The following is a 27,404-nucleotide window of genomic DNA, read 5'->3' as shown; positions in this document are numbered from 1 at the left end:
TGATTGTCATGCACCCATAATGAGTTGAGGCGAGCGAGGGAAGCCGTGTAGGTATGCAGCCAACGATGTGCTGAGAATGCTCATTAACACGTATCAGCTGTTATTTTCATTTTGTTCTTAATCCATTGATAATTTGAATAGGCGCAATCATTTGGTGCCTTCTAATTGAAAAAATAATGAACCGTTTCTGAGAAACAAGTAAGTCAATTTTCACCCAGCACAAACAACGGCAGATTCGTAACAAGCAAATCACGCGGAATTTTTTCTTGGCGTCTTTTGACATCCTTTGCTCTTAATCGTCCTCCTTGGTCTCCAAACGTTTTGTTCCTTCTCGCATTTTTTCCACACTTTCGTTTACATAGAGTACGCCATAAAGTTTGCTATAAATGGCGCTAATTGAGGACTGATTTTGAAAAAAAAAACCTCAACAGTTTGATAGATAGCGTTGTTCAATTATTAATCTTTTCGTAGTCATTTGCTTATCATAAATGTCGGGATTAGAAAACAACCTGATTAATTATAATGTTTTAAGGAGACCAATAAATGAAACAAGAGATACAAACAAATATTTTAATACAATCAATAAAATTTATGACAAGAACGTCCTTACAGTAGCTTTAATTGTTGACCTACAAACAGGACAATCTTCTAAATTAGGTGCACATTTAACACAGGTAGCTAGATGTCCGCAAGGAAGGAAGACGATTCCGACCTCGTTGTCCATACAAATTTTACATAAACGCGCCTCTTTCAATAATCGATTCTCTTCTTCCAGTGAAACGGATTTTACCAGTTGCGATACGTTATTAGGATGAGGTGTTGTATCTAAGTCCGCTTGGGGGGTCGGAACAGCGTCGTGGAGGAGTTGTTGAGTTGTATCAGGAGTTGGGATTTCTATCTGCTCATTTTGTTGTTCTGAAATAAAAGAATAACTACACTACACTAAGGAAAAATATTTATTCTCACCATTGATTTGATCCAAAGCCGCACGAAAAAAAGTCCTTAAAGTATTACGGTCTATTGGAGTACTGTAGTGATCTTGTGAAGACGGATCTTCCTCTTCGTGTTGAAGATTCAGTGCTGCCTCTACTAGAGCGTCAGGCTGTTGATATGGCCTACCGGTTTGTTCTAGCTTTTCTCTTATTGCACGTTTCACCCTTTCGACATTCAGCCCTATGCTGAGGGCAGCTAAAGCTTGCGGACTAGACAGATAACTTTGAATTTCGCGTTCACTAACTTCTCTCCGTCGACGGGTCGTGTGATTTTTTTGTATTGAGGGCCTCTGTAACGAGCGAAAACAATTTGATAATTACGTAAAAATGAAATTTCGATGTTCCTAACCCAGTGGTTATTGTACACTCATTAGCAAAAAAATCGACTCAAGTCGCAAGCTAGCTAAAAGTCTTATCTTTATAATGCTGTTTTTCATTTTCATTTAAATTCAAAGGAATCTTAAGCAATGAAAAAGGTTATAATTAACTGAAAAGAAAATACAAGCTTAAATTCGTCAAAATTATAATTTATTTGAAATTAACTCAACAATATTTAGCGTTCCTTTTCCTGGTCCTAATAGGACCGACCTTCTAATCGATGTTTCATGGATCGAATAAGTTTCTTTAATCGATCTAGTTCGATGCTATCCTATTTTTCAGTGAGCTCTGTTTTGAGACTCGATTTCGAAGCAGGCGCGAACTTTTCTCTTAATTTCATCACAGAAATGTTTTGAAAGGATTTAAAACCGGGCTACGCGATGGCCAATCCATAGCAGCATGTGGACGGGCATTGACCTGCATTATGATAATGTTTTCGCATAAGGAACGACGTAATCCCCTTAAAATTTCTTTGTATCGGTTCGCCATTAATCCACCGCCAGTTTCAATAAACTCTGTTTTTGCTTCCAATGAAATGCCCGCTCAAAGCATCCAGAAACCTCGTCCAAAAGCCATATTTTCTTCTGTAGACTCTTCTACTACTACCATGCAGGCACACTCTGCTTTTTTCTCAGCAAATCGTAGACAAGCTAGGCTGCACAGGGTTAATTTATAGTCTTTTTGGCTGCCTTAAATCCACCTTCTGAGCTCTTGTTGAACTTGATCACCCGTGAGGGTCTGATTTCTCAGCGATATGCTGAGATGTGCACTTTTTTTGTTCTAGAACCACGTCTGCGATAAAAGTTAACAGTCTCTTAGTAACGACGATAAACTCTAGAACAGGACACTGACTCATGTTTAGCGCAATGTCAACTTTTGACCCTGGCCTTGTCGCTATAGGGTGCCGCTTGTGTCCATTTTCATGTAAAATTCTTGTTTTTTGTTAACGGAGATGTGTTTCATTTGTTGGTAAACTGAGAGTGGTGGATCGGTAGATAACCTTTTATAAGGGTTACTAATCAATACCTAGCATTATTGTAAATAAACATAAAAAGGGCGATTATGAGAGCAAGAAATATGTTTTATATCATTTTGAAGCTAATTCCATTAGCTTAGAGATTTCAATGAGAAAGATACAATTTCGTGTTCAGTTTCTTTGCCAATGACTTGCGATTGCAAGTTGATTTTTTTGCTAACAAACGTATATGGATTTCAAACTATAGATTGTTCAAAATATTTGTAGTTTGAAAAATTATTGAATTGGATTTTTGTTCAGTCATTGCTCCAAGCATTGTATGTAAAATTTTTTTAATACTAAGTATATAAGTCGATGTTAATGTAAATATCAGCAATGTCACATTGTGATATGAACAATAGAAACAAATATTACCAATTCAATTATTGACGTGAGTAATTTTTTAAATATTTAAACTGTCATCGATTGTTTTATTTTTTCGCGTATACTGTTTTGATGCTAGATAACAATATACCAGGATTGGGAAAAGTATAACAATAAAATGATCTACAAACAGACATCGTAGATTTTTTTTTTGAAATCAATGTTTTTGGCCAAATTCTTTGTGGAATCTTCGACTTTCAAAGTAGTTCACATTCGTACTTTGTTCAAAAATAGCAATTCCGATTAAATATCATTTCAATAATACATATAATTACTTAAAATACCGATAATAACAATGACGATTTTGATAATAATTCCCTAAAGAAAAAACAGTCAAGGAACGATAGATTTGTTAACGGAAAGTTCAAGGAAAAAATTCATAAAACGGAGTAGCAGAAAAACTATTCTTGTGCACAATCCACGTATCAAAAATTATGTTTATTTTCACGATACTTTATTCAACTTTATCAGTTTGTATGTTTAGATGGAATTTTCAAATCGTGTTTTCTCTTTTAATCAACTTAATGAATTGATATTTCGCGTAATTACTTACTATGTACGACGATGTATGATCAATAATTTTTGTATGAAACAGAATCTTCCAATTTGCATTTTGGTCATTCTATAAAATTATTTTCAAACAATTTACTAATGGAGCTTTCAATCCTATGGGTAATAAATCAACTCTAATTAACAAAAGTATTTTTTAATTATATTGTATTAAAAAAATAGAATTTTTAGCTTAAATCTTGGTAGAATTATTAAAATAATTCTTATATACTAATTGTATCAAGATTTACGCTAGAAATGTTATTTTTTTTAGCATTTTGAATGATGGCTTTTTAAAAAAATTTCACCTGCCTTACGTCCTCGAAAAACAAAACATATTGATACCAAAACAATTCCAAAAATTTTTAAAAGAAGCCCTATATAAAGAATATACATTAATGAAGATAAGTTCATTTGGAAACTGCTATTTTCAGAATTTAATCTACTTTTTCCTCGAATGAATCTCTAGGTATTTGTACCTACAGAATTTTATTCAAATTCTGCTCAATTTTCAAATATAAGCTCAATGTTGCAATGGAAGAGTTAAAAACCCGGACTTAACTGTTTTTTTTTATGAAACGCACTCGATAGAAAATATTTTCTTACATTCGCAGATAATGCTAGCGCCTCGTTTTGATAATTACACTCGTGTGAAATGTTTATCTCTTGTTATATAGTATACTATTACATAACAAGACTTGGTGACATCCATATAAAGTGTTATAGCACAATTAGTAATAGGAGATCTTGAGGAAACTGTCTTAAGCAAATTCAACATGAATATTTAATTTTTTTTCTGTTATGTAGATGATCGATGACTGATTTTTTTGATGTAACATTACATGAAATTATTAATAACATAAAAACAGAATGGTATACAAAACCAAGTTGACCGCCAAAATATTTAAACATCGTGTTATGTCGCAACAAAAAATTGTTAGTTTGGTTGAAAAGAGCTATCCAACTGTCAGATCTTGAATTCAGATATTTAGCTATTCAAAAAGAGCAAACTGCATTAAGAGAAAGTAATCCCCAAAAAAATTATCACTCTGAAAGCTTAGGGAACACACGAAGCATTTTTCAAGCAGAAATTTATCTCGGTCCGGGATACAGGAGTCGAGGGAAATGAAATAAGGATGATAAGGGACAGACATGACAGACAGTTCATGGGAACTGAAGCCTTCTGTGGTATCAGCTACAAAACAATGGAAAAAGCACCGGGAAAGAAGATAGATACGAGCAAAAACATTTATTGGGACAACCTAATGGGACTGAAACAGGCAAAGACTCTTCTGGGAAACTCTCGGGGCAGTGTCGCCTCAACAAACGCCTGAAGACGCTAGGCTTAGCAGATAATGCGGGGGACGTTGAAATAGAAGACGGAGATCTCTGGAAATTGACGCCAGGGATTGATGGATCAGCTGTAAACCCCAGTAGCCCAGCAAGAAAGGGGGACACAATAGATTTCTTAGATCGCAGTGAATATGATACCCCAATATCCACACATCTACATCGAAAAATCAAGATTTCTACCTGTTTTAAAAACTAATTTTCTACAAAATAGACATACATTAAAGATGATACGCAATAAAGAAAAAGGTGAGAAATTAAATATATTTATACTATAAATTAAATATTGAGTGCCATTTCATAACGAAAAGTTCAAAAAAAACTTTCATCGGTTTATTATATGGTATTTTGAAGGACATCTTGTCTTGTCTTCCATATTCATCAAGTTGTTGATGAACAAAAATATTTGCGCAGAAAAAATCTTGCAATAGTGGTTACTACGACGTAAGGACAAAAGTAATTATTTGCTAATCTACCAAAAGAAATATTTTCTCATGAGTAAATTTATATCCAAGTTGTTAAAAATACGTTTGACAAAAATAATTGCTTTTGTCATCTTGCAGTTTATCTCATTATTTTCAGTGGGACGTGTTAATTGTTTAATTTTAGTAGTTGTTTCATGTCTCTGTCATAATTAAAAATTAATTGCCAATTGTTTTTATAGCCCATTCGACAAAGTGAAAGCCTCAATAATTTTATACGACACAATAATTGCAAGGTAACGAAAATTCTACGATCGAAAATACCCAAAATCATAACATTCAACGCAATTGGTCCAAATTGTATGTCAAATAACATATATAGTGTTGTCTGAAAAAATTCCGTCCAGAAGATTTTATTATTTCGTTTTAATGGGTTTAAAAAGTAAAATATCAAAAATGTGACTAAATCTGAAGAAGGGGGGGTCTGGAGAACCTTATTCCATAAAAATAGAATCAAAGAATGCATGGGTCGCAATAACACACACAAAAGAAGGCGTTACTTGGTTTTTTTATCATGAAAAATGGTCAATCTTTGAGATGCTGTAGCTCGCTGCCTATTAGTCGTAAAAGGAAAAGTTAAGTATGAAATTTGTAGGGAATTTAATGTTCTACAACTTCGTATGGGGAATAGATTCCTTTTGCGAGACATTGCGAAAAAACCGAAAAATGTCCGGAAATTTCGAGGTTTTTCGGCTACCAAAAGTTGTGCCGAGCCCAGATTTAGTCACATTTTTTATATTTTACTTTTTAAACTCATTAAAACGAAATAGAAAAATAAAATCTTCTACCCCACCTTTTGTAAGGTGAACCCCTTTTTTGGTCTCTGGGAACTGGACTAATATTCAGTTTCTTGAATACAAGATGCGTTAAAAAAATTCTTAATTAAATACAAATTAAAAATGTTTGATCTCAAAGATTTAACATTTTTGTTTTTTCAAATTGTTGGTGCATAATGGTAATAACCTTCAATGCTGGTTGCTCATGGTTCTGACATGAAAGGGACGAAAATATGGGATTTCGTCTTGAAAAAATTGAATACAGCGAACATAATTGGAAAATTTGAAGCAATTCTAAAGGAATTGCGTAGTAGTAATATAAATATGTAAAAGTTGCTGTATTGCAAAAACGATGGGTGTTGTTAGCATAATTCACTACTAATATAACTAATTAGGAATGAATCACAACAAGGAATACCCATTTCAGTCAAAAAGTTCGACGTAACAAGCGCGTGCAACGAAGAAAAAAAAATTATAAAATTACCTCGGATGCAACGCTGACAGAAAAAAAATCTCTGTTATTAACGTTTGAAGACGTGCTTCGACCTCAAATATTCACATTAAATGAATAACAAGGACGTGTCAATATTAAACAAGAGCTGTTTGGGAGGTTGATATCACAAATAATTTCCATAAAGTTTTGGAAAAAATTTGAAATTTCACACTGCAGAATCTGCTCTGGATGATTCATAATTCTTTTGAAAAACATTAATTCAACAGTTTATAGTTCTTAAAAAGGTAGTTATAAAATGACGCGAGTTGTGTGTGTGGGTCGAAAATAGCGCATTAGTTGCATTTTCGTTTGTTAGTATCAGTAGCGCGGAACGTAATTCTCGACGAAATTTTAAAAAAATTATATGAATATTAATAAATTATCGGGAAATTTTCTTTGGTACACCTAATAGCTGCGATATATTATTAACACTGCACGTGATACGTGATGATTCATATCGTAAAGGTCAGTTTATGTCACCTCCCCTCGAGATAAATTTAGCAGAAAAAATTTCATGTATTCGTACCAAAAACGTATTGAGTTCTTCAATTGTAGCGAACAAAGTTATGCAGCTCTAGTACCAAGGAATTGTCCAACATATTTACATAACGCCCATAACTTATTATAATCGCTATTCTTCTTACAGAAGCGATGATACAGTCACATTTGACGGAAGAAGTGACTTTTCATACTTATTTCTGATTCGACGCATCACAGTAGCTATAGTTTTGATTATTGAGGTAACCATCAAGCTCAAAATGAGCTTCAATTTAAAACATGTTGTTTTATAATAACCAATCGCTATTCCTCTTTAAGAATCGACGATACAGTCACTTTTTGCGAATAGTTGTCATTTTGCGGCTCTAATTCTTGAACCAATTGAATGTTCCACAGGTAGAGCTTCATACTTTATATAAAATGCGGTGTTATTGGGATCTATGCACACTTAGAGCAGTTGCATCATTAAAAAAATCGCATCATCAACAGACTTGTTGATGATAGGAATCCACCTTTTTCGCTGTCCATAATGTCGTCTGATTTTGGTTTTTCTAGTGTAAAAAAGTGTCGAACAGTCCTTTCAAGAGCTCTATTAATCTTCTCAAAGAAGATTCGGCGTTTAGACTTCATTTTACTACATTCACGCATTCGTAATTTGGATCCACTCTTTCTTAATACGTGTCAATAACCAACATAAATGATATTGCCATAAACAAAAAGGTAAATTGCATTTTAGACCCAGGCATTACCTCAAATGTTACTCTGTACTAAATTTAGAATTTGTTTTTTATTAATATCAAACAACTAACGACTCGAATCTGTCTCTACGTCGATTCAAATAAATTTTTTTTTACAAACAAAAACATTTTTGTTAGAGTCAAAAATAATTTGAACATATAAGAATAACGAAGTCGATTGTGAATATTTGACAATCGAATCATTAAAAAATGATAGTACGATGTATAAACCAACTTATTCTTGAAATCACATCACCTTATTTGAATCTTTGAAGTTCCAGCACTGTCAAAAATAAATCTGGTGGGTGGGTCAGCGTTGGAGTGAATAGAGATCATTTTAAACCTTTCGGTATGGCGGAGTTGATTGTTCGAACCATAATCAGCTGTAACTTTTTATTTTTATGTTTCGAATTTAACAACTGTCGTTTGGCTTTTGTAGACAATTCCATGTTATATCCTACATAGTTCTATTTAACACATCCCCGCGTTTGATTTTATTTGAAAAGCTTTTTATGAAATCGAAAGATACAAAAGACATTTACAACAAATATAAAAATAAAAAAAAACGTATAGAGGTTTCACCTTGTAGAAAAACAAATCTACTTTTAGCCGTCCTTTAGCAAAGCTTTTTTACCAAAAATATTTTTATGTTGATTGAACTACCAATTTTTTAAATGGCTCCAATAAAAATCTTCTTCCAATCTGGTTGATTTGGACGTAAACAAACAAAATTCAAATATTGATCTGTTTTACTATCATGTCCCACTATAGCCTTAGAGGTGCTGCTAAACCTGCCTCCTCTTCACCTTATAGTGAAAATTAAAGTTAGAGAATCAGGTTACAGTACTCTATATTCGATTTAGAAAGCATTTGAAAACTAATGGATCCCGTTCATAGCATAATGGGCACAGATATTCAAAGCTAGCACAAGGAGTTAGCTTGGGTAATTTTATAGCCAAAATACAACTCTTTTTAACGCAGTTAACATATATACTCAAGAGTTTTTGATAAGACACTTCGCAAGAAAGAACATTTTCTCCGATAATCAATCGGTCTTAAAAACTAGCTTAAGAGGACAACGAAACTCTAAAATCACTGGCCAACAAAAATAAAATTGTGACTAATATGGATACTAGGAAACAATCTTGCCTAAAAAGGGCATATTTTGCATCTTCTGTGGCCTCTTGGGATGACACGTCAACAAGAAACTAAATGAATAGTTAAAGGAATAGTCTTACTGGAAAACAATCCATACCTAAGACAATTCAAAAGATTCATAACAATAGGTAAGGAATCTGAGGAACTTCTCGAGATGTCCAGAAACAGCAATAAACTGATGGTTAAATCTTCAGAAAAATGGCCTCCTTTAGGGGGAGTCTGCGTTTTTGAAAGTAGAATAATGAGAAAGAGAACGACTCCCCAGCCAATCTAAAATCTGTCTTAACAAAATAACTCATAAAATGATAAGGAATCTCCCCAATTCTTCAAATATCAACTTTATCAATGTTTTTCAGTACGACTGATTATAATTCATTGAGTATGAAGGAGAGAAACTGAAAAAAGAATCCGTTACGTTATTTCAGAAAATTAGAACATCCGAATGGGATCTCTACAATATTAGAAACGTAACTTTGTTAAACTCAGTGTGAAAACTTTTCACCAACATCATAGCGATGAAACTTGAGAATAAGAATCCAACATCGAAAGAATAACAGGGTTTCTGGCAGAACAGATCGGCGGTCGACGCAATATTCGTAGTAGATCAAGTAATAGAAAAATCAAGAAGCCTATGTTTTATGATCTGTTGACCTCACTAAAGCCTTTGAGGACCTACTAAAGACATCCAGGCACACTACCCAAAAGATGATCAAAAAAAATAATGAAGACGGCTGGAACGGAAGCATTAAGAATAATTAAGATACTGAGTCTTAAATACAGAATAAGGAGCCAGGATATACGAGAAGAATACCAGAAAGTAGATTTGCAAAATGGAAAAGAACCAGTAGCCAAACACAACGAAACTACTAGGCACATTACCAAATAAATGGTCCTCAAAAATAATGAAGACAGCTGGAATGGAAACACCTAGAACAATTATTAAGGGACTGAGCCTTAAAGATGGAATAAGGAATCAGGATATTCGAGAGGAACTAGCAATTCAAAATGTGGTAAGATGGGTTAGAGGATGTGGACGAGGTTCAAGAGATCGTGTTGAAAGAATGGCAGAAAGTAGATTTGTAAAACGGGAAAAAAACCGAAAGCCGAACACAACGAAACTACTAGGCACATTACCAAACAAATGGTCCTCAAAAATAATGAAGACAGCTCGAATGGAAACACCGAGAACAACTAAGGGACTGAGCCTTAAAGATGGAATAAGGAATCAGGATATTCGAGACGAACTAGCAATTCAAAATGTGGTAAGATGGGTTAGAGGATGTGGACGAGGTTCAAGAGATCGTATTGAAAGAATGGCAGAAAGTAGATTTGCAAAATGGGAAAAAAACCAAAAGCCGAACACAACGAAACCACTAGGCACATTACCAAACAAATGGTCCTCAAAAATAATGAAGACAGCTGGAATGGAAACACCGAGAACAACTAAGGGACTGAGCCTTAAAGATGGAATAAGGAATCAGGATATTCGAGACGAACTAGCAATTCAAAATGTGGTAAGTTGGGTTAGAGGACGTGGGCGAGGTTCAAGAGATCATGTTGAAAGAATGCCAGAAAGTAGATTTGCAAAACGGGAAAAAAACCAAAAGCCGAACACAACGAAACCACTAGGCACATTACCAAACAAATGGTCCTCAAAAATAATGAAGACAGCTGGAATGGAAACACCGAGAACAATTAAGGGACTGAGCCTTAAAGATGGAATAAGGAATCAGGATATTCGAGACGAACTAGCAATTCAAAATGTGGTAAGATGGGTTAGAGGATGGTGACGAGGTTCAAGAGATCGTATTGAAAGAATGGCAGAAAGTAGATTTGCAAAATGGGAAAAAAACCAAAAGCCGAACACAACGAAACCACTAGGCACATTACCAAACAAATGGTCCTCAAAAATAATGAAGACAGCTGGAATGGAAACACCGAGAACAACTAAGGGACTGAGCCTTAAAGATGGAATAAGGAATCAGGATATTCGAGACGAACTAGCAATTCAAAATGTGGTAAGTTGGGTTAGAGGACGTGGGCGAGGTTCAAGAGATCATGTTGAAAGAATGCCAGAAAGTAGATTTGCAAAACGGGAAAAAAACCAAAAGCCGAACACAACGAAACCACTAGGCACATTACCAAACAAATGGTCCTCAAAAATAATGAAGACAGCTGGAATGGAAACACCGAGAACAACTAAGGGACTGAGCCTTAAAGATGGAATAAGGAATCAGGATATTCGAGACGAACTAGCAATTCAAAATGTGGTAAGTTGGGTTAGAGGACGTGGGCGAGGTTCAAGAGATCATGTTGAAAGAATGCCAGAAAGTAGATTTGCAAAACGGGAAAAAAACCAAAAGCCGAACACAACGAAACCACTAGGCACATTACCAAACAAATGGTCCTCAAAAATAATGAAGACAGCTGGAATGGAAACACCGAGAACAATTAAGGGACTGAGCCTTAAAGATGGAATAAGGAATCAGGATATTCGAGACGAACTAGCAATTCAAAATGTGGTAAGATGGGTTAGAGGATGTGGACGAGGTTCAAGAGATCGTATTGAAAGAATGGCAGAAAGTAGATTTGCAAAATGGGAAAAAAACCAAAAGCCGAACCCAACGAAACCACTAGGCACATTACCAAACAAATGGTCCTCAAGAATAATGAAGACAGCTGGAATGGAAACACCGAGAACAACTAAGGGACTGAGCCTTAAAGATGGAATAAGGAATCAGGATATTCGAGACGAACTAGCAATTCAAAATGTGGTAAGTTGGGTTAGAGGACGTGGGCGAGGTTCAAGAGATCATGTTGAAAGAATGCCAGAAAGTAGATTTGCAAAACGGGAAAAAAACCAAAAGCCGAACACAACGAAACCACTAGGCACATTACCAAACAAATGGTCCTCAAAAATAATGAAGACAGCTGGAATGGAAACACCGAGAACAATTAAGGGACTGAGCCTTAAAGATGGAATAAGGAATCAGGATATTCGAGACGAACTAGCAATTTAAAATGTGGTAAGATGGGTTAGAGGATGTGGACGAGGTTCAAGAGATCGTGTTGAAAGAATGGCAGAAAGTAGATTTGTAAAACGGGAAAAAAACCGAAAGCCGAACACAACGAAACTACTAGGCACATTACCAAACAAATGGTCCTCAAAAATAATGAAGACAGCTGGAATGGAAACACCGAGAACAACTAAGGGACTGAGCCTTAAAGATGGAATAAGGAATCAGGATATTCGAGACGAACTAGCAATTCAAAATGTGGTAAGATGGGTTAGAGGATGTGGACGAGGTTCAAGAGATCGTATTGAAAGAATGGCAGAAAGTAGATTTGCAAAACGGGAAAAAAACCAAAAGCCGAACACAACGAAACCACTAGGCACATTACCAAACAAATGGTCCTCAAAAATAATGAAGACAGCTGGAATGGAAACACCGAGAACAATTAAGGGACTGAGCCTTAAAGATGGAATAAGGAATCAGGATATTCGAGACGAACTAGCAATTCAAAATGTGGTAAGATGGGTTAGAGGATGTGGACGAGGTTCAAGAGATCGTGTTGAAAGAATGGCAGAAAGTAGATTTGTAAAACGGGAAAAAAACCGAAAGCCGAACACAACGAAACTACTAGGCACATTACCAAACAAATGGTCCTCAAAAATAATGAAGACAGCTGGAATGGAAACACCGAGAACAACTAAGGGACTGAGCCTTAAAGATGGAATAAGGAATCAGGATATTCGAGACGAACTAGCAATTCAAAATGTGGTAAGATGGGTTAGAGGATGTGGACGAGGTTCAAGAGATCGTATTGAAAGAATGGCAGAAAGTAGATTTGCAAAACGGGAAAAAAACCAAAAGCCGAACACAACGAAACCACTAGGCACATTACCAAACAAATGGTCCTCAAAAATAATGAAGACAGCTGGAATGGAAACACCGAGAACAATTAAGGGACTGAGCCTTAAAGATGGAATAAGGAATCAGGATATTCGAGACGAACTAGCAATTCAAAATGTGGTAAGATGGGTTAGAGGACGTGGGCGAGGTTCAAGAGATCATGTTGAAAGAATGCCAGAAAGTAGATTTGCAAAACGGGAAAAAAACCAAAAGCCGAACACAACGAAACCACTAGGCACATTATCAAACAAATGGTCCTCAAAAATAATGAAGACAGCTGAAATGAAAACGCCGAGAACAATTAAGGGATTGAGCCTTAAAGATGGAATAAGGAATCAGGATATTCGAGACGAACTAGCAATTCAAAATGTGGTAAGATGGGTTAGAGGACGTGGGCGAGGTTCAAGAGATCATGTTGAAAGAATGCCAGAAAGTAGATTTGCAAAACGGGAAAAAAACCAAAAGCCGAACACAACGAAACCACTAGGCACATTATCAAACAAATGGTCCTCAAAAATAATGAAGACAGCTGGAATGGAAACACCTAGAACAATTATTAAGGGACTGAGCCTTAAAGATGGAATAAGGAATCAGGATATTCGAGAGGAACTAGCAATTCAAAATGTGGTAAGATGGGTTAGAGGATGTGGACGAGGTTCAAGAGATCGTGTTGAAAAAATGGCAGAAAGTAGATTTGCAAAACGGGAAAAAAACCAAAAGCCGAACACAACGAAACCACTAGGCACATTACCAAACAAATGGTCCTCAAAAATAATGAAGACAGCTGGAATGGAAACACCGAGAACAACTAAGGGACTGAGCCTTAAAGATGGAATAAGGAATCAGGATATTCGAGACGAACTAGCAATTCAAAATGTGGTAAGTTGGGTTAGAGGACGTGGGCGAGGTTCAAGAGATCATGTTGAAAGAATGCCAGAAAGTAGATTTGCAAAACGGGAAAAAAACCAAAAGCCGAACACAACGAAACCACTAGGCACATTATCAAACAAATGGTCCTCAAAAATAATGAAGACAGCTGAAATGAAAACGCCGAGAACAATTAAGGGATTGAGCCTTAAAGATGGAATAAGGAATCAGGATATTCGAGACGAACTAGCAATTCAAAATGTGGTAAGATGGGTTAGAGGACGTGGGCGAGGTTCAAGAGATCATGTTGAAAGAATGCCAGAAAGTAGATTTGCAAAATGGGAAAAAAACCAAAAGCCGAACACAACGAAACCACTAGGCAGACTACCAAAAAGATGGTATGAGAGCTAGTACTCTCAAAAAAAGACTGAATATTCAAAATTAGAAGAAGTTCTAGTGTAAATATTCGCAAATTTTAATATTTCTATCGTTAATTATTTCTATAACTGTATATTATCAATTTTCTTTTGTTTAATGAGTACAATAAAACAATTCTTTCAATATAATTGTTTTAATCAAAGTTAATTTCACGGTTACCTTAAGAAAATAATTTTCAATAACTACTAATACATTTTTAGAAATTTTATTTCCAATTTCTTATGGAAGTAACCACTTGAAAAATTATATGAGGGAGAAACTTTTATTATTTTATTATTTTTATATGACAGCAATTTAATAGATTTTATTAAAAAAGTCTTTTAATAGAGACGGTAAAACCGTATTTTTCATAATAATTATCATTAAACCAAATCCATCTTTCAATTATTCTATAAATATGTAATATATAATATCAACATTGTTTACGTAGTACTGAGTAATCGTGCATGGTACGAACAAGTTGACAAAACTAATTACTAATTGATCATGTGGTCATAGAATGTGCATATCTATTACGATAAAATGCACAGGATCGTCTGCGACATCTTTTATAAATCGAATTTAAAAGAAATTGTGATATCGTAGTGTCGGATTTACATTGGAAAATACGAAGGCTGATCTCTTTCATAAATTCAAATAATCATCATGTCGCATTCTTAGCTATAATGTACACCGGCCCTGACCCAGCACTATCAGTTAGCCAACAAACTTTAACCAAGAATTCTACCTGAGAATGGACACACCAAATTATGAAGCTGCTCAAAGTCAGACACAGCGAGAAGTGGCCAGTGCACTGAACATGAGTTAGTCTGTTGTTTCCATAATTTAACGTCGTTACCAAGAGACTGATAAATATCATTGAAGACGCGGTTCAAGAAGGTGTACATCCAAGAGAGATGACCGAATCATCATCAGTACAAATCGGGTTTTCACTGGTGTCCAATAAGAACTCAGAGAAACACGAGGAGTGGCTATGAGTAGCTGAATAAGCAGCTAATCTTGAGCTAGAAAGGCCCCAAATTAAACTCAGCTCATCGTCTACGCTCTGCCAGAAAACGCGTTAATTGGACTGACGAACGATGGGGCTCCGTAGAGTGTGTCTGCATGGTAGTGATAGAAGTGGACACGGCTACAGAAGACCTAGATAAAGATTCGCGCATAAAAGAAGACGTGACTTTTGGATAAGATTTCTGAATGCTTTGAGGAATTTCAATGGAACCAATTGGAAGAGTTGAATTTATTGAAACTGGTGGATTTATGGCGAACCGATACATAGGGGATTATGTCGTTCCTTAAGAGAGTTTCATCGACGAAAACTTCCATCATAACGCAGGATAATGCCCGTCCACATACTGCAGGTAGGTAGAGAGTCGAAATTGCCGCTATAGATTAGCCAGCACGTAACTCGGACTTGAATCATATCTAGCATTTACGGGATGAACTTGAGAGAAAAGTTCGCGATAGAAATTCTGCACCAGCTACAAAATCAGGTCTCAAAACGGAGCTAACTGAAGAATGGGATTGCATCGAACAAGATTTACTTATGGGATGAAGTTAAAAGATAAGTTCGGGATAGAAATCCTGTACCAGACACGAAATCGGATTGTAAAATCGGATCCTACAATTAAGTTACTTGTGAATTTACACTTACTACCTGATATTTTAGTTTGGAATGGAGATTAATACCTTGAATTGTTTAACTGACGTATTGAAAGAAAGAAATGTTTGAAAAATCAATTTTCATACATTAATTTCATCAAATCTGTTCAAAAAAAAACTAGCGGAGAAGTAAACATCGTTTTTTATAAGACGACCCTGGTTGGAGCGGACGTGTGCATAAATGTGCATGAAAATGTAATCTCGCGAAAACAAATATCATTCGAATGAGTCACAAACCAAACGGAGAAGTACATTCGATATGTAATTAATCTTACTGTTATTGTCAACTAATTAATAGTCACGACGATGCGATGCGGTACTTTTCAAACAATCAATGTCGTTTATAAAAAAATTCAATTGAACGAAAACGAATCAATTCAAGAAGAAAAGATAAAATTAAATATTTTTACTGGGACATTTCACAGCAAACACTTGAAAATTAAACATAGCATGTAGTCATTCATTAAATTCCGTTTTTAGTCCAGTCAAATTTGCTTGCAAAAAGATTATTTTTTAATAAATTTAATATGTGGATGTTTTTTCTTGTTCGGTACGCCTATTATTGTGTCTAGGTAATGAAATTTAAGTTTTTCGATTGTTTTCAACAAAAACTTGTTTATCAAAGTTATTAATTGAAATTTTGCAGATTCTTACAGATCATTTCACGACGAATGAAATTATGTAGCTGACATTAGCGATTAATTATTGTAAAAATTTATTCTGCAAGCAAAAAAAAACGCTTTTTCTTTGAAATTAATTATTGCAGGAATTAGATGTCATACCGACACGGGGTATAGTTTTTTCTCTTTTTAAACACTTCAATTTAGTGGCATAATAATACTGTTCGAGGCCCATGTAATTGAATCGGATGGGGCCCTTTCCCTCGCAATGTAAAGAAATCCATCAACGATTCAATTTTTTGGTAATTGTATACTTTCGCGATCCCCTCGTTTTTTGCCTCTAGAAAATCAAAAAATTATCCGATTTCGATGAATTTTTTTTTAAATCTTCGTTTTTATGGTGGATTTACGAAAAAAATTGTGGGAATAAAAAAAATGAAAACTTATATTGGTTTCAGGGCTTTAAATGTTTGCACTAATTCACGTAAAATTGTTGATAACTTTTTTCCAAATAATCTAATGAATTTGTTTTATTTTTTTTTTTTCATAATTTACACAAAAAAAAACGAAAAAAAATTATTCAAAAATGTTGATATATCACAAATAATCGTTTGTACCTTTTTTATTAAGTAATCATGAACAAAAACATTCTCAAAATCACTTATTGTAATCAAATGTACAATATTAAAAATTAACTTTGAAAAATTTTCACCATAAAAAAAATGGTATCTTACTAAAGTTGACTGTTAGAGATAAAATAATGAATAAACAATCATTTTTCAATTTTTTTTTCCAAAATGTATGTATAAAATTACCAATTTTTTTATTTCATAATAAATCACTACACGAAGGGTCATATTTGAAACTTAACACAACGAGTTATGAATCAAATTTATCCAAACTTTCTAAAACTATGCAAAGCCATTGAATTTGTTCTTCCAATTGTTTGTTACCCCTTCGATTTCGTTAAAATTTTAGTATGTTATAAAGAAAGTTATGCTGAACAAGAATATGTATATATAGGGCGCGAAAATCATCCTTTCCGGTACCTTTTTGCGTTAAAAGAATCAAATAATTGTAATGATTTTTCAGCGATTATAATATTTAAATTAATTGTTGAAACCTAACCTAACCTAACCTACATACTTCTCTACAAAATGAAATCCAATCACAAGCTGGGGTTGCCATTATCGAAAACTCTTCCATGGTTTTTTCTTGATGAGGTTGTCGACAATAAATAAAGAGATATACAAACTGTATGTAGAATCATCGCATATTTTATTTATTGTCGACCACCTCATCAAGAAAAAACTATGGGAGAGTTTTCGATAACAGCTTGTGATTGGATTTCATTTTGTAGAAAAGTATGTAGGTTAGGTTAGGTTAGGTTTCAACGATTAATTTAAATATTACAATCACTTGAAAAATCATTAGTATTTTGTACCAAAAAACTTTATTTATGCGAGTACTATTTACTATTGGTAACAAAAAATTTTGTGGGTCTAAATACTTTGAAATTTTGTAAATTGTGATTTTTAGTTTGCCCGACTCAAAAGGTTGCCGATCCTTGGCCTAAGAGTTTCATACGACTTATTTTGAATTTTGATTTCCGACTGGGAATAGCCAAACATTTTCTTTTATATTTTTGTCTTGAAACGCCTGCCAAAGCTAAACGTTTTTCAGAATTTGTCTAATTATGCACAATATGCAATATCGTCACTTAATAAGTCGTGTGACTTACACACAGATGGCGCTACCATTGTCCATATGACGTTTACGAAGTACCAACTTCGATTAGTATTAAAAAAGTGACAGCCATTTAAGTGAATCTGCTTTCCTTATTTTCAAAACAATTTCGTGTGTTAATTTATTCTTCTTGATGAAAATGGCTTCAAAATTGTTATTGGTTTGCTGAATTTAAACGTGGTGGTCGTACAAACACCGATTATGGTGAATATTCTGTTCGTCCAATTGAGGTGATTACTCCAGAAAACATCGAAAAAGTCCACAAATTAGTTATATCTAATCGTAAATTGAAATTGCGTGAGATAGCTAAGGCCGTAAAGATATCATAAGACAGAGTGTTTACAATTATGTATGAATCTATGACCATGAAAAACCTTTTTTCAAAATGGGTGCCGCGTTTACTTACAGTCGATCAAAACCAACAACGTGTTAATGATGCAGGGTTTGGACATGTTTACACGTAATAAATCAGATTTTTCGCGTCGATAAATTACAATGGATAAAACATGGATCTATCACTTCACTCCGGAATCAAAACGATCATTATCAAGTGGACTGCAGCCGGAACCATGACCAGAGGCACAACAGTCAGCTGAAAAGTTTACGCATGGAATATTGATCATCGACTATCTCCAAAAGGAAGAAACAATCAATAGCGAATTCTAGATAGAGTTGTTGGATCGTTTGAATGCAAAAATGAAGGAAAAACGGCCTCGAATGTCGAAGAAAAAACCACTGTTTCACCAAGACCATGTACAGATTCATAAGTCAATGGCAACGGTGCTTAAATTGAACGAATTGCTTCCTCATCCACCGTATGATCCAGATCTGACTCCCATTGACTATCCAGCTCAAATTAAGTAGCAATTGCTGAAACTGACGCCTATTTTTAGGTAAGAGACAAATTCTTCTACAAGAACGGCTTCGAGAGGTTAGAGAAGCGTTGCAATGATTGTATTGGAGATTACATTGATGAATAAAATCGATTTTCGGCAAAAAATGTGTTTTTCTTAGATAGTCGTATTGGGTAATGTGTTTTTACTAAGGATAAGTGCAAAAAATTCGTATAATAAGTACTTTGTATATTTGGGTTTCCTTGAACAAGAAAAAACACGTGACATCCACATATATTAATTTCCTTTTGTAAAAAATCCAATTTGACTGAACTAAATATGCGAATCCGAATCGTTTAACTTAATATTGTTAACGCATACACCCACGATGTCTTCTAAAGTCATCCAAATACTGGCATTACGTCGTTTCATTAGAATCACCGTTATATAACGTCTTGAAGAGTAAAGGGGAAAACCCACGCCACGGCAGCCATGTACATGTCGCTATTATACAAAGCGGAGCCGCAAAGTCCAACATTTTTTAATAAAAATAATCATGAATCGTCGCAGAGCGCCGCCGGCCTGGCCGCTCGTCGCGATTTTCCTATACCGTATTTTAATTAGATAGTGACTACTTAACCGAACTAAAGTTTCATACAGTTAGTTTCGACTCTATTCTAGACACGGTTAAAAACTTCCAAACAATTTTTTTATGACAAAGGTGTATATCAGTGGCGGCTCGTAGCAAAAAAAATACCTTAAAGAAGCTATGTCGTCTTTGTCAAATTTCATTGGTAATCGGCTTCTATTTTGAAATGATGGATTGTTTGAACGGTTACCTTACAAGAAAAATATTAACAAGCATTGTTTTACGTCTTCACCGAGGTCTTTACTTTGCTACTTCATATTTATTATTTTTAATATCTCGATTTTAAAAAATGTCTTGAACAACTTGAACAGAATTCACAGAAACACTTCCAGTAACCAAAGAATGGAAGGAAGCAATGATAGAAAAGGGGATAAACTAGAATGCTCAAATTACAGGTGGATACCTCTACTGAACTGTACTAAAATTTTGTCTAAAGTAATATTAAATAAATTAATAAAATACGGAGATGAAATAATCGGTGAGCACCAAGCAAGATTTATGAGTGAGAAATCAACTACTAACCAAATATTTCTTATGAACGAGCTGACCTCAAAGTACTGGGAATATGATAGAGATTTATATATACTTGTTATCGACTTTAGGAAGGCTTATGATACCCTAATAAGAAGAAAAGTGCTCAGAGAGAATAACCAGAAAAGATAATAAGACTTGTAAAACAGATACCTTCGATATATCACCACAGGAGTAAGACAAAGAAACGGGTTGTCCCCCCTTCTGTTCAACCTTGCTGTAGAAAAAGCTTTGAAAGCAACTGAAGCTTTTCCAAGAGGTGCAAATATTGTAAAATAAATAATAAATATAAATAAACTTTATTTAATATTTTGTGTCGGTTTTAATAATGAAAATAACAAAATTAGTGCATCACTGGCAATAATTATATCTGATGCTACCTTACTTTTGGAGTCTGATGGACAGTTTAACTGAGAAGAAGAATAGAAAAAATAGTTGAAAATTGATGAAGAAACATATAAAAAACTCCTAACTAAAAATCAGCAAATATTATTTTATTTATTTCTCTCTAAATTGCAACTTGTATGCAATAAAAATGACACCAAACCGATAAAGTTGGAAGTGCGATATTTTGCAAGAAACAATCAGCTGAACTTCATCTGCGCATGGTTTTGATCAAGAAATGTTGCATCTTGCATTGCATTACACGTTTTATTGCATCATGTCAGGCGGCCTTAAAAACTGCTAGGACTTTTAGGATTTCATAAAAACTGTCATCTATCCATTTATTATACCTTTAAATAGATAGTTCAACAAAAAGGACCTTTAAGAATTAAAATATGTTTAATCAAAACGACCCTCCCTACTAAAACTAGCAAGAATGCAACATATCGGGCGGATCAATTTTCAATTCTCTTTCCTACCGACATTATAAAATTCCTTTCTAGTTCATCCTTGAGAGAAACGGTGAGTCATCACGTTTAAAGTTCCCAGAACGAGTTTATTTATAAAAATGAATCTGAAATGAAACCCAGATTTCTTTGAAAGAGAATATATAGTGGTTGTTTATAATTTTATTCTTGCATGTAAATCAACTATCAGCAAATTTTGCGGTTGGGTAAAATGGCAATATACAAACCACATTATATGTAACATTAAACCTAAGGATTAGGTTTCCAAATATATTTTTTTAAAAGTAAACATTACTTAAAAAGAAAACTAATGATTGAATAGATAGTAATCAAAAATAAATCTTTTTTTGTGCCCTGTTTGGTCCCACTGACGTTGGCAATCACAACAGCGACCTGATCTCTGTTAATCATCTAGTTAAGTAACACAGAGTGCCCCTTATTTTACCCCCCATTAACGTCTCGGATTTCCTAGTTTTTGTCATATTAATGTGACTCTGAAGAACCATAAACTTCCCTTGCCTACTGAATATTTTAATTATTATTGTATACGTTAAGATTTATTACTTATGACAAGTTGTACACTGACCACTCCTAATGGGAACCCATCTCATAGTTAAGTGATACCAATAGTCCCTTAGGCCATTAACGTATCAAATTACTTACTTTTATTTTATATTGATGGGACTCTAACGACCATAAATATAATTAATTATAGCTATCGTATACAGTAGGATTTAGTATTTGAGACAGCTTGTATACAAATAAGAATTTCTTAATAGTTTGACATTCATTGATTCGAATTATTGAAACCAAGTTTAGTCAATTGTTTTTTTTTTGCTTAATAAATACTTTTTTCAAAGTAATGAATTGAGTTATTTAACTAACGATTTCCTCTAAGAGCATGATCAAGGTATGATAGTTTTCTGCATTTAACTGTTATCAAATGTTTACCAACTGCATTTCCTCTGTTGAAGTCTTCCATTTCTTGCATAGCCACTCATGTTATAATTAACATTAGTCTCTGTAACCACATTTCAAATGGTTGACCCGTCGTGCGCCATTTAAGCCGATGTCCTTTGAGAAGCCGATCAGGCGCTTTAGCTTGAATCTTTCGATGTCTCTAGGCAAGCCGCACAGCGTTTGAATCGCACTCGTGTGAGTACTGCATCCTCCTCCATGCTTCAGTGATACTCCGGATGATCTGTAATGCACATGGTGTGAAGATGACGTCTTAGTTGACCTTGTCCGTTTAAAAGTCCTATTATATGCCTATTCAATTGGAACAGTAGTGAGAGAAGCAAACCAGGGATTTCTATCCATCTTCGCAACAATTATAACTACATCAAGAATAGGTTCTGGGCCCATTGGTGAGTTCGGCGATCCAAGTCTAACAAGTGAGTCCTCCTCATCGTTGCCCGAGCAACCGAGCTGGATATTACAACTCTCACTCAAAACATGTGCCAACGTAATCATTTCTTAATTTAATAGTCCTCAGTACTCATTATTTCCAACTTTCACCGATCCATTAATTCTCCTAATTATTCTCCTTACATATGTTCTTTATTGTTCTTCGTTCATATTTGTTAGTCTTATGGTTTCTGCTCTGTATTTTGTAGACTCTTAATTTAGTTGCTCGGCTTATTCTCTTACTCTGCACAATGATTTTGTACTTGCTTTATGTCCTACATCCTGTATAAATTCTTTTTATTGTCTCATAATTTGTTCCAGTTTTGTTGCTAATCATGATTCACAAGTACTTAATGGTGTGGACTACTTACTTCAAAGCTGAAGTCAGTAATCTTAACTGTTTCTGATCGTGAACTTTTTTTTTCGATTTCTATTTATTTTGTCTTTTTATGATTTATTTTCAATCCTCCTTTTCTAATGTGTTTTCAAGACTTTTCCAGTCCCTTACTATTAGAATTAAATCATCAACCTATGCTTTTATTTGTTTTGATATTAATGATACTTCCATTGATATTACAAGCTCTTATTATGCCTTCTACTACAATATTGAACGATGCTGTTGAGAGTCCATCTTGTCTTACCCCAGCATTTATTTCAAATTTCTCAGATGGTCCTTCTATTGTCATCACCCTTCTCTTAGAATTTAACATAATCATTTTCACCCATCTCTTGGGGTACTTTCAGTATTTCTATGTTCTTTACAATTAACCTCCTGTTGAATGCTTGTTTGAAGTCAATGAATAGAATTTGCAATAAATTTTCAATTACTGAGTACAAAATCACCAATTAGCTCTTGCTTTCAAGATAAATATTATTTTTTTTAGAAAAAGACTTCCTTGCAAATTTACATAGCAGCTACTTGAGGTTAAATTAATTATTGTTGTTGGGATGGTTATATTTACAAAGAGTGGTTAAGTTTGTAAGCACTTATGTTGTATGAGCCCAACCCTAAATAAAAAAAAAATTAATACCAGTATATTTGAATAAATTTAAAATGAGTCCTAGAAACAACTATTTTGAATGTTTCGTTTAATTAAAATGTGTCAGTTATTGAAAAATGTTTTCATCACTTCAGAAAGTATCTGTGATGTGGTGAAGAGAAAGATCTGAAAAGATTCTGGCAAAAAAGGGTCCATCTTCTCTATGATACTGTTCTCTGGTCGATTTCAGTTCAATGAAATATCAAATGAAAAGTATATGTGTGCCTTCATACTTGGAATAGGATTTGAACTTTAACATTACGAATAGTATAAATGCACACATATATTTTTCATTTGATACTATATAGGCTATTTGAAGTAAGTTGTGGGTTCCACATGTACGTTTCAACTCATGATGAGAGGAGGTACCCTAAGAGAACGGAATGAATTTAAAACCATCTATAACTTCATCCATATGAACCATACAACTACCTCCATTATAAATCAAGGGAAAAAAACAATGTCATTTATGAATTCTGTTATTAGACTCAACATTCTTTACCAATAGCTAATACCATAATTAAGAACTTGAAGTAGAAAAAAAAAGGATCGAATATTTTCAACAACTCAAATTTATAGGAAGTACCAGATAAACCACATCAATCAAGTTCACAAAAGCCTTTTTGAAATATTTATATGTACCTATCATTTTGTAGCACATAACTTAATAATTGAAAAACCCGGTTTTTAACAAACTTACCACATTACTTTCAGTAATATGTTCTAGAGTACAAGCAGTAACAAAATCCTGACCCTTGACCAATTTAACAAATGCACAATTTGGAAACCACCTTGCATGTTCAGTCCACGGATCGTCGTGTGGGTCCCACGTTCTTAAACCCCCATCACAGTGAAAACATCTTACTTGATCCCCCATACCTAAAATACCACATCAAAATTCTACATATAATATAATATTTGCTATATTAAAGCCACTTAAACTTTGGTAATGAAAAATATTTTGAAAAAGGATTTAATTATTAAGGATAGATTATTAAATTTTAAATTGGCAGTCAGTTTCAGTACACTACTGTTTATATTTATTATGGACAAAAGTAAAACCCATAACAAAGAAATATCTAAGTACAAGATTGGGTATAAGAACATAGAACCTGTAATCTATTATAGTTTGATTGTATAAATAACATCAAAGTCATGATAAATGGAAATCAAAAAATTGATACAATAAAGAAATAAAATATAAAGACAGATACAAATACCTTGAAGGTATAGTGACAGAAGTCAAGAAAATAGATGCAGAAATAGGATATACAATATGAACCCCCTAAAAAAATATGGAGAAAAACTTTGTGTTAATAAATAAATAACAAAGACAAAAAGTAACAAATCAAGAACCGATAATAGAAAAATGATGAGGGCCGGAAACATCATTAAAAACTGAAGGGGAATGTAAGAAAGACAGTGGCGCCGCCAGGCAAGTGCGACAGCTCAGTGCACCGCTCCTCCCGGGACCCCAGCACTATTGTGTCAGTATTTTTAATATAGCTGTGGAGGTTTTATCTAATATTTTCCCCATTCTAGGTTATTTTAATGTTATGCTTAAAAATAAATACAAATAAATCAATTGTATGTAAATATTGTCTACATGGTTTTCAAGTTTTAAAATTGTCTGGGGCCACGCAAGTTTTGAAGAATGAAATCAAACTTTAAGATTGCGAAATTGCTCCTGCTACTTGACAGACAACACATCCAGAAATAATTTGGAGCCTTTTTACAAATATCTGCACATTGTAAGCATTTGTATTATTATTTAGGTCTTCCAGGGTGACAAGCATATAAAAAAGCCAATGTTGTAGCATGTCTGCAACAAACAATTTTGTATATAGTGCAAATTAGTGAAAATCTCTTAATTTAGCCATGCTCCCCATACTTATAGAGATATAACACTCAAAAAAGTAATCTAGAAAGGCTTAAAATGCATGATTTCAATTCAGCACCTAAATTTTCAAAATTTTCTGCAGGAGGACCCCTCTGATATACCCTTGCGGTGTCTAGCGCTGCCACTGAAGAAAAAAAATAGACTAAATAAACCGGAAGTGAAAGAGGGAAAAAACAGTTAGGTATGATAAAACAAAATTATATATACATCACATTCACAAGACAAGTAAATGTGTACTAAATTCACAAATTAATACCATGATATTAAAGAAGTAAACTACTTAATGCTATGGGCAAATGAGATTAATCAAATTGTTTAATTATTATGTACCTTCATAATAGAACCCGGCTTCTGACAGCACTTCTGGTGTTTGTATTAAATCTGAAGACCATCCAACAAATGATCGTAGTCTAGCTTCAACTGTTGCAAAGTTAGCTTTTTTTGGGCCTCTATGAGCGTATACACCTAGTGCGTCCAAATTTTGTTCATTTCCAACTACATTTATATTAGAAAAAGATTCTTTAGCTATTGAGTTGAGATGAGCAAATAACCTATGGAAACATTAATAATTTTTACTCCAATTATTATTAGATTATTGATTACAAAGTTACAGAATAAAAGGCTTAAGATGTTAAAACTATTTTATAAAATTGATGTTAATCATTGACTATTTTTTTAATCCATATATTTTTTTATCATGCAAAATAGCAAATACAACAACACCTAATCAGTGAGGAATTTTTTTTAATAATTTTAGTCATAAATATATTACAGGTCTTTTGCATATCTTTTGAAACCAAATTATGAAAAGTCTAACTTCAACATAAATAAAAATACACAAATGTATAGCTACATATTTTTGATATTTCTGTTTTTTTATAGATGTGAGAGATGACTTTCAGTACTTACTTAGGTTTGATAACAAAAATAACAAATGGACAACATGGAAAATGTTTAATATGTTCTTTTTCAGGATCATCTCCAATCTCCCAAGCTCTTACAACTCCTTTGCAGAAGGCACACTTTGTGTTATCCCCTTCTTTAAGATAATAAAATCCGGCTTGAGCTAAACTAGCAGGTGTAACAATATCAGAAGCAGGCCAATTTTCAAACGTAGCAAGCCGAGAATCATATGTTTTATAAGGATTTCTACTAGAAGTGGAAGGTACATTTGTAGGTGATATTATAGGAACATTACCTGAGGTAGTGGGATTCAGGACAAAGGGGCACTCGGGGTTTAAAGCTATATGTCTGGTCATTACTTGATCGCCATAGTTCCATTCGGATATCTTTATATGACAAGAAAAACATTCCACTTCTAAGCCTTGTTTTGTTGAGAAAAATCCCGCTTTCGCTATCCTTTCAGGGCTTACTTCTGCGTCAGTTGGCCATTCGCTAAAGGTTGCAAGTCGGTGCACTTCTTCGTTCATTTTTTTGGTAGTGTAAGTTTAATCATGCTAAGTAACTAGTTGAATTGTTATTCTTGATTATAAAAAATATAGTTAAACAGCCCATACTTCTGAATGAAAAACAGTTTGATACTGTACCATATATACCTTGTTTAATATGGTATTGCTTAGTTTAATTAATTTTTTAATTTTATTCGGCTCAGCTGTTGACAGAATAAGGGGATTTTCAATTTCTTGCTGACAGCTGACACTTGATAATATTTGATGGTGATGGAAGATATATCGTTTTATATTTATTAGTGAAATAAATAACAACATAGTGTTTATTTAAGCTGAAATTTAAATATTTACTTTTGAAACAATTCACATTAAATTATATTCATATATGTCACTTCCCAGTTATATTTTTTTTCGCTACTTCTCCGGAACGGGTAAAATGTGTATTACGATTACGTCATATTTATAGAATGGAATGAAATTCGAAGAATATGTTAATATAGTCGATTTAAAATTAAGAAAAAACACGGAAAAAATAATTGAATATCTAAAACTATTATGTAATAATAAAATTCAAATATTTTTAATCAAGTATTTAATAATGAATCGCGAAAAAATGTTTGACAAGTAGACGCGGCCAATTTAAACTTTAGAATTAGAACAAAACAAAAACTTTAGTTAGTTTTTCGGGAACAAAAATATACCAGAAACGGGATATTACTTATAATGTA

The 27,404-nt window shown here is 33.9% G+C and overlaps 1 protein-coding gene across 1 annotated transcript; it reads right to left on the bottom strand.

Annotated features, from left to right (window-relative positions):
* Positions 1 to 556: 556 nt before the first annotated feature.
* Positions 557 to 26,935, bottom strand: LOC130441051 (death-associated inhibitor of apoptosis 2). Its single transcript, XM_056774536.1, has 5 exons — positions 26,177 to 26,935; positions 25,598 to 25,818; positions 24,068 to 24,246; positions 967 to 1,282; positions 557 to 915 (listed from the first exon to the last, which is right to left on the bottom strand). The coding sequence occupies exons 1-5, from the start codon at positions 26,695 to 26,697 to the stop codon at positions 590 to 592; spliced, it is 1,563 nt and encodes a 520-aa protein (XP_056630514.1). The 5' UTR covers positions 26,698 to 26,935; the 3' UTR covers positions 557 to 589.
* Between the last annotated feature and the right edge of the window lie 469 nt (positions 26,936 to 27,404).

Source organism: Diorhabda sublineata, chromosome 3, assembly GCF_026230105.1.
Source record: "Diorhabda sublineata isolate icDioSubl1.1 chromosome 3, icDioSubl1.1, whole genome shotgun sequence".
Lineage (NCBI taxonomy): Eukaryota > Metazoa > Arthropoda > Insecta > Coleoptera > Chrysomelidae > Diorhabda > Diorhabda sublineata.
The sequence above is the reverse complement of the archived record's forward strand: the minus strand, read 5'-3'. Positions and strand labels throughout refer to the sequence as shown.

What these genes read in the sequence shown, in the direction of transcription:
- LOC130441051 (XM_056774536.1), bottom strand. Translation starts at nt 26,697, where the DNA reads ATGAACGAAGAAGTGCACCGACTTGCAACCTTTAGCGAATGGCCAACT. An exon ending in ATTTTTGTTATCAAACCTAA is followed by an intron (nt 25,819 to 26,176) that starts GTAAGTACTGAA and finishes ATGTTTCCATAG; the next exon opens with GTTATTTGCTCATCTCAACT. An exon ending in ATATTACTGAAAGTAATGTG is followed by an intron (nt 1,283 to 24,067) that starts GTAAGTTTGTTA and finishes CGCTCGTTACAG; the next exon opens with AGGCCCTCAATACAAAAAAA.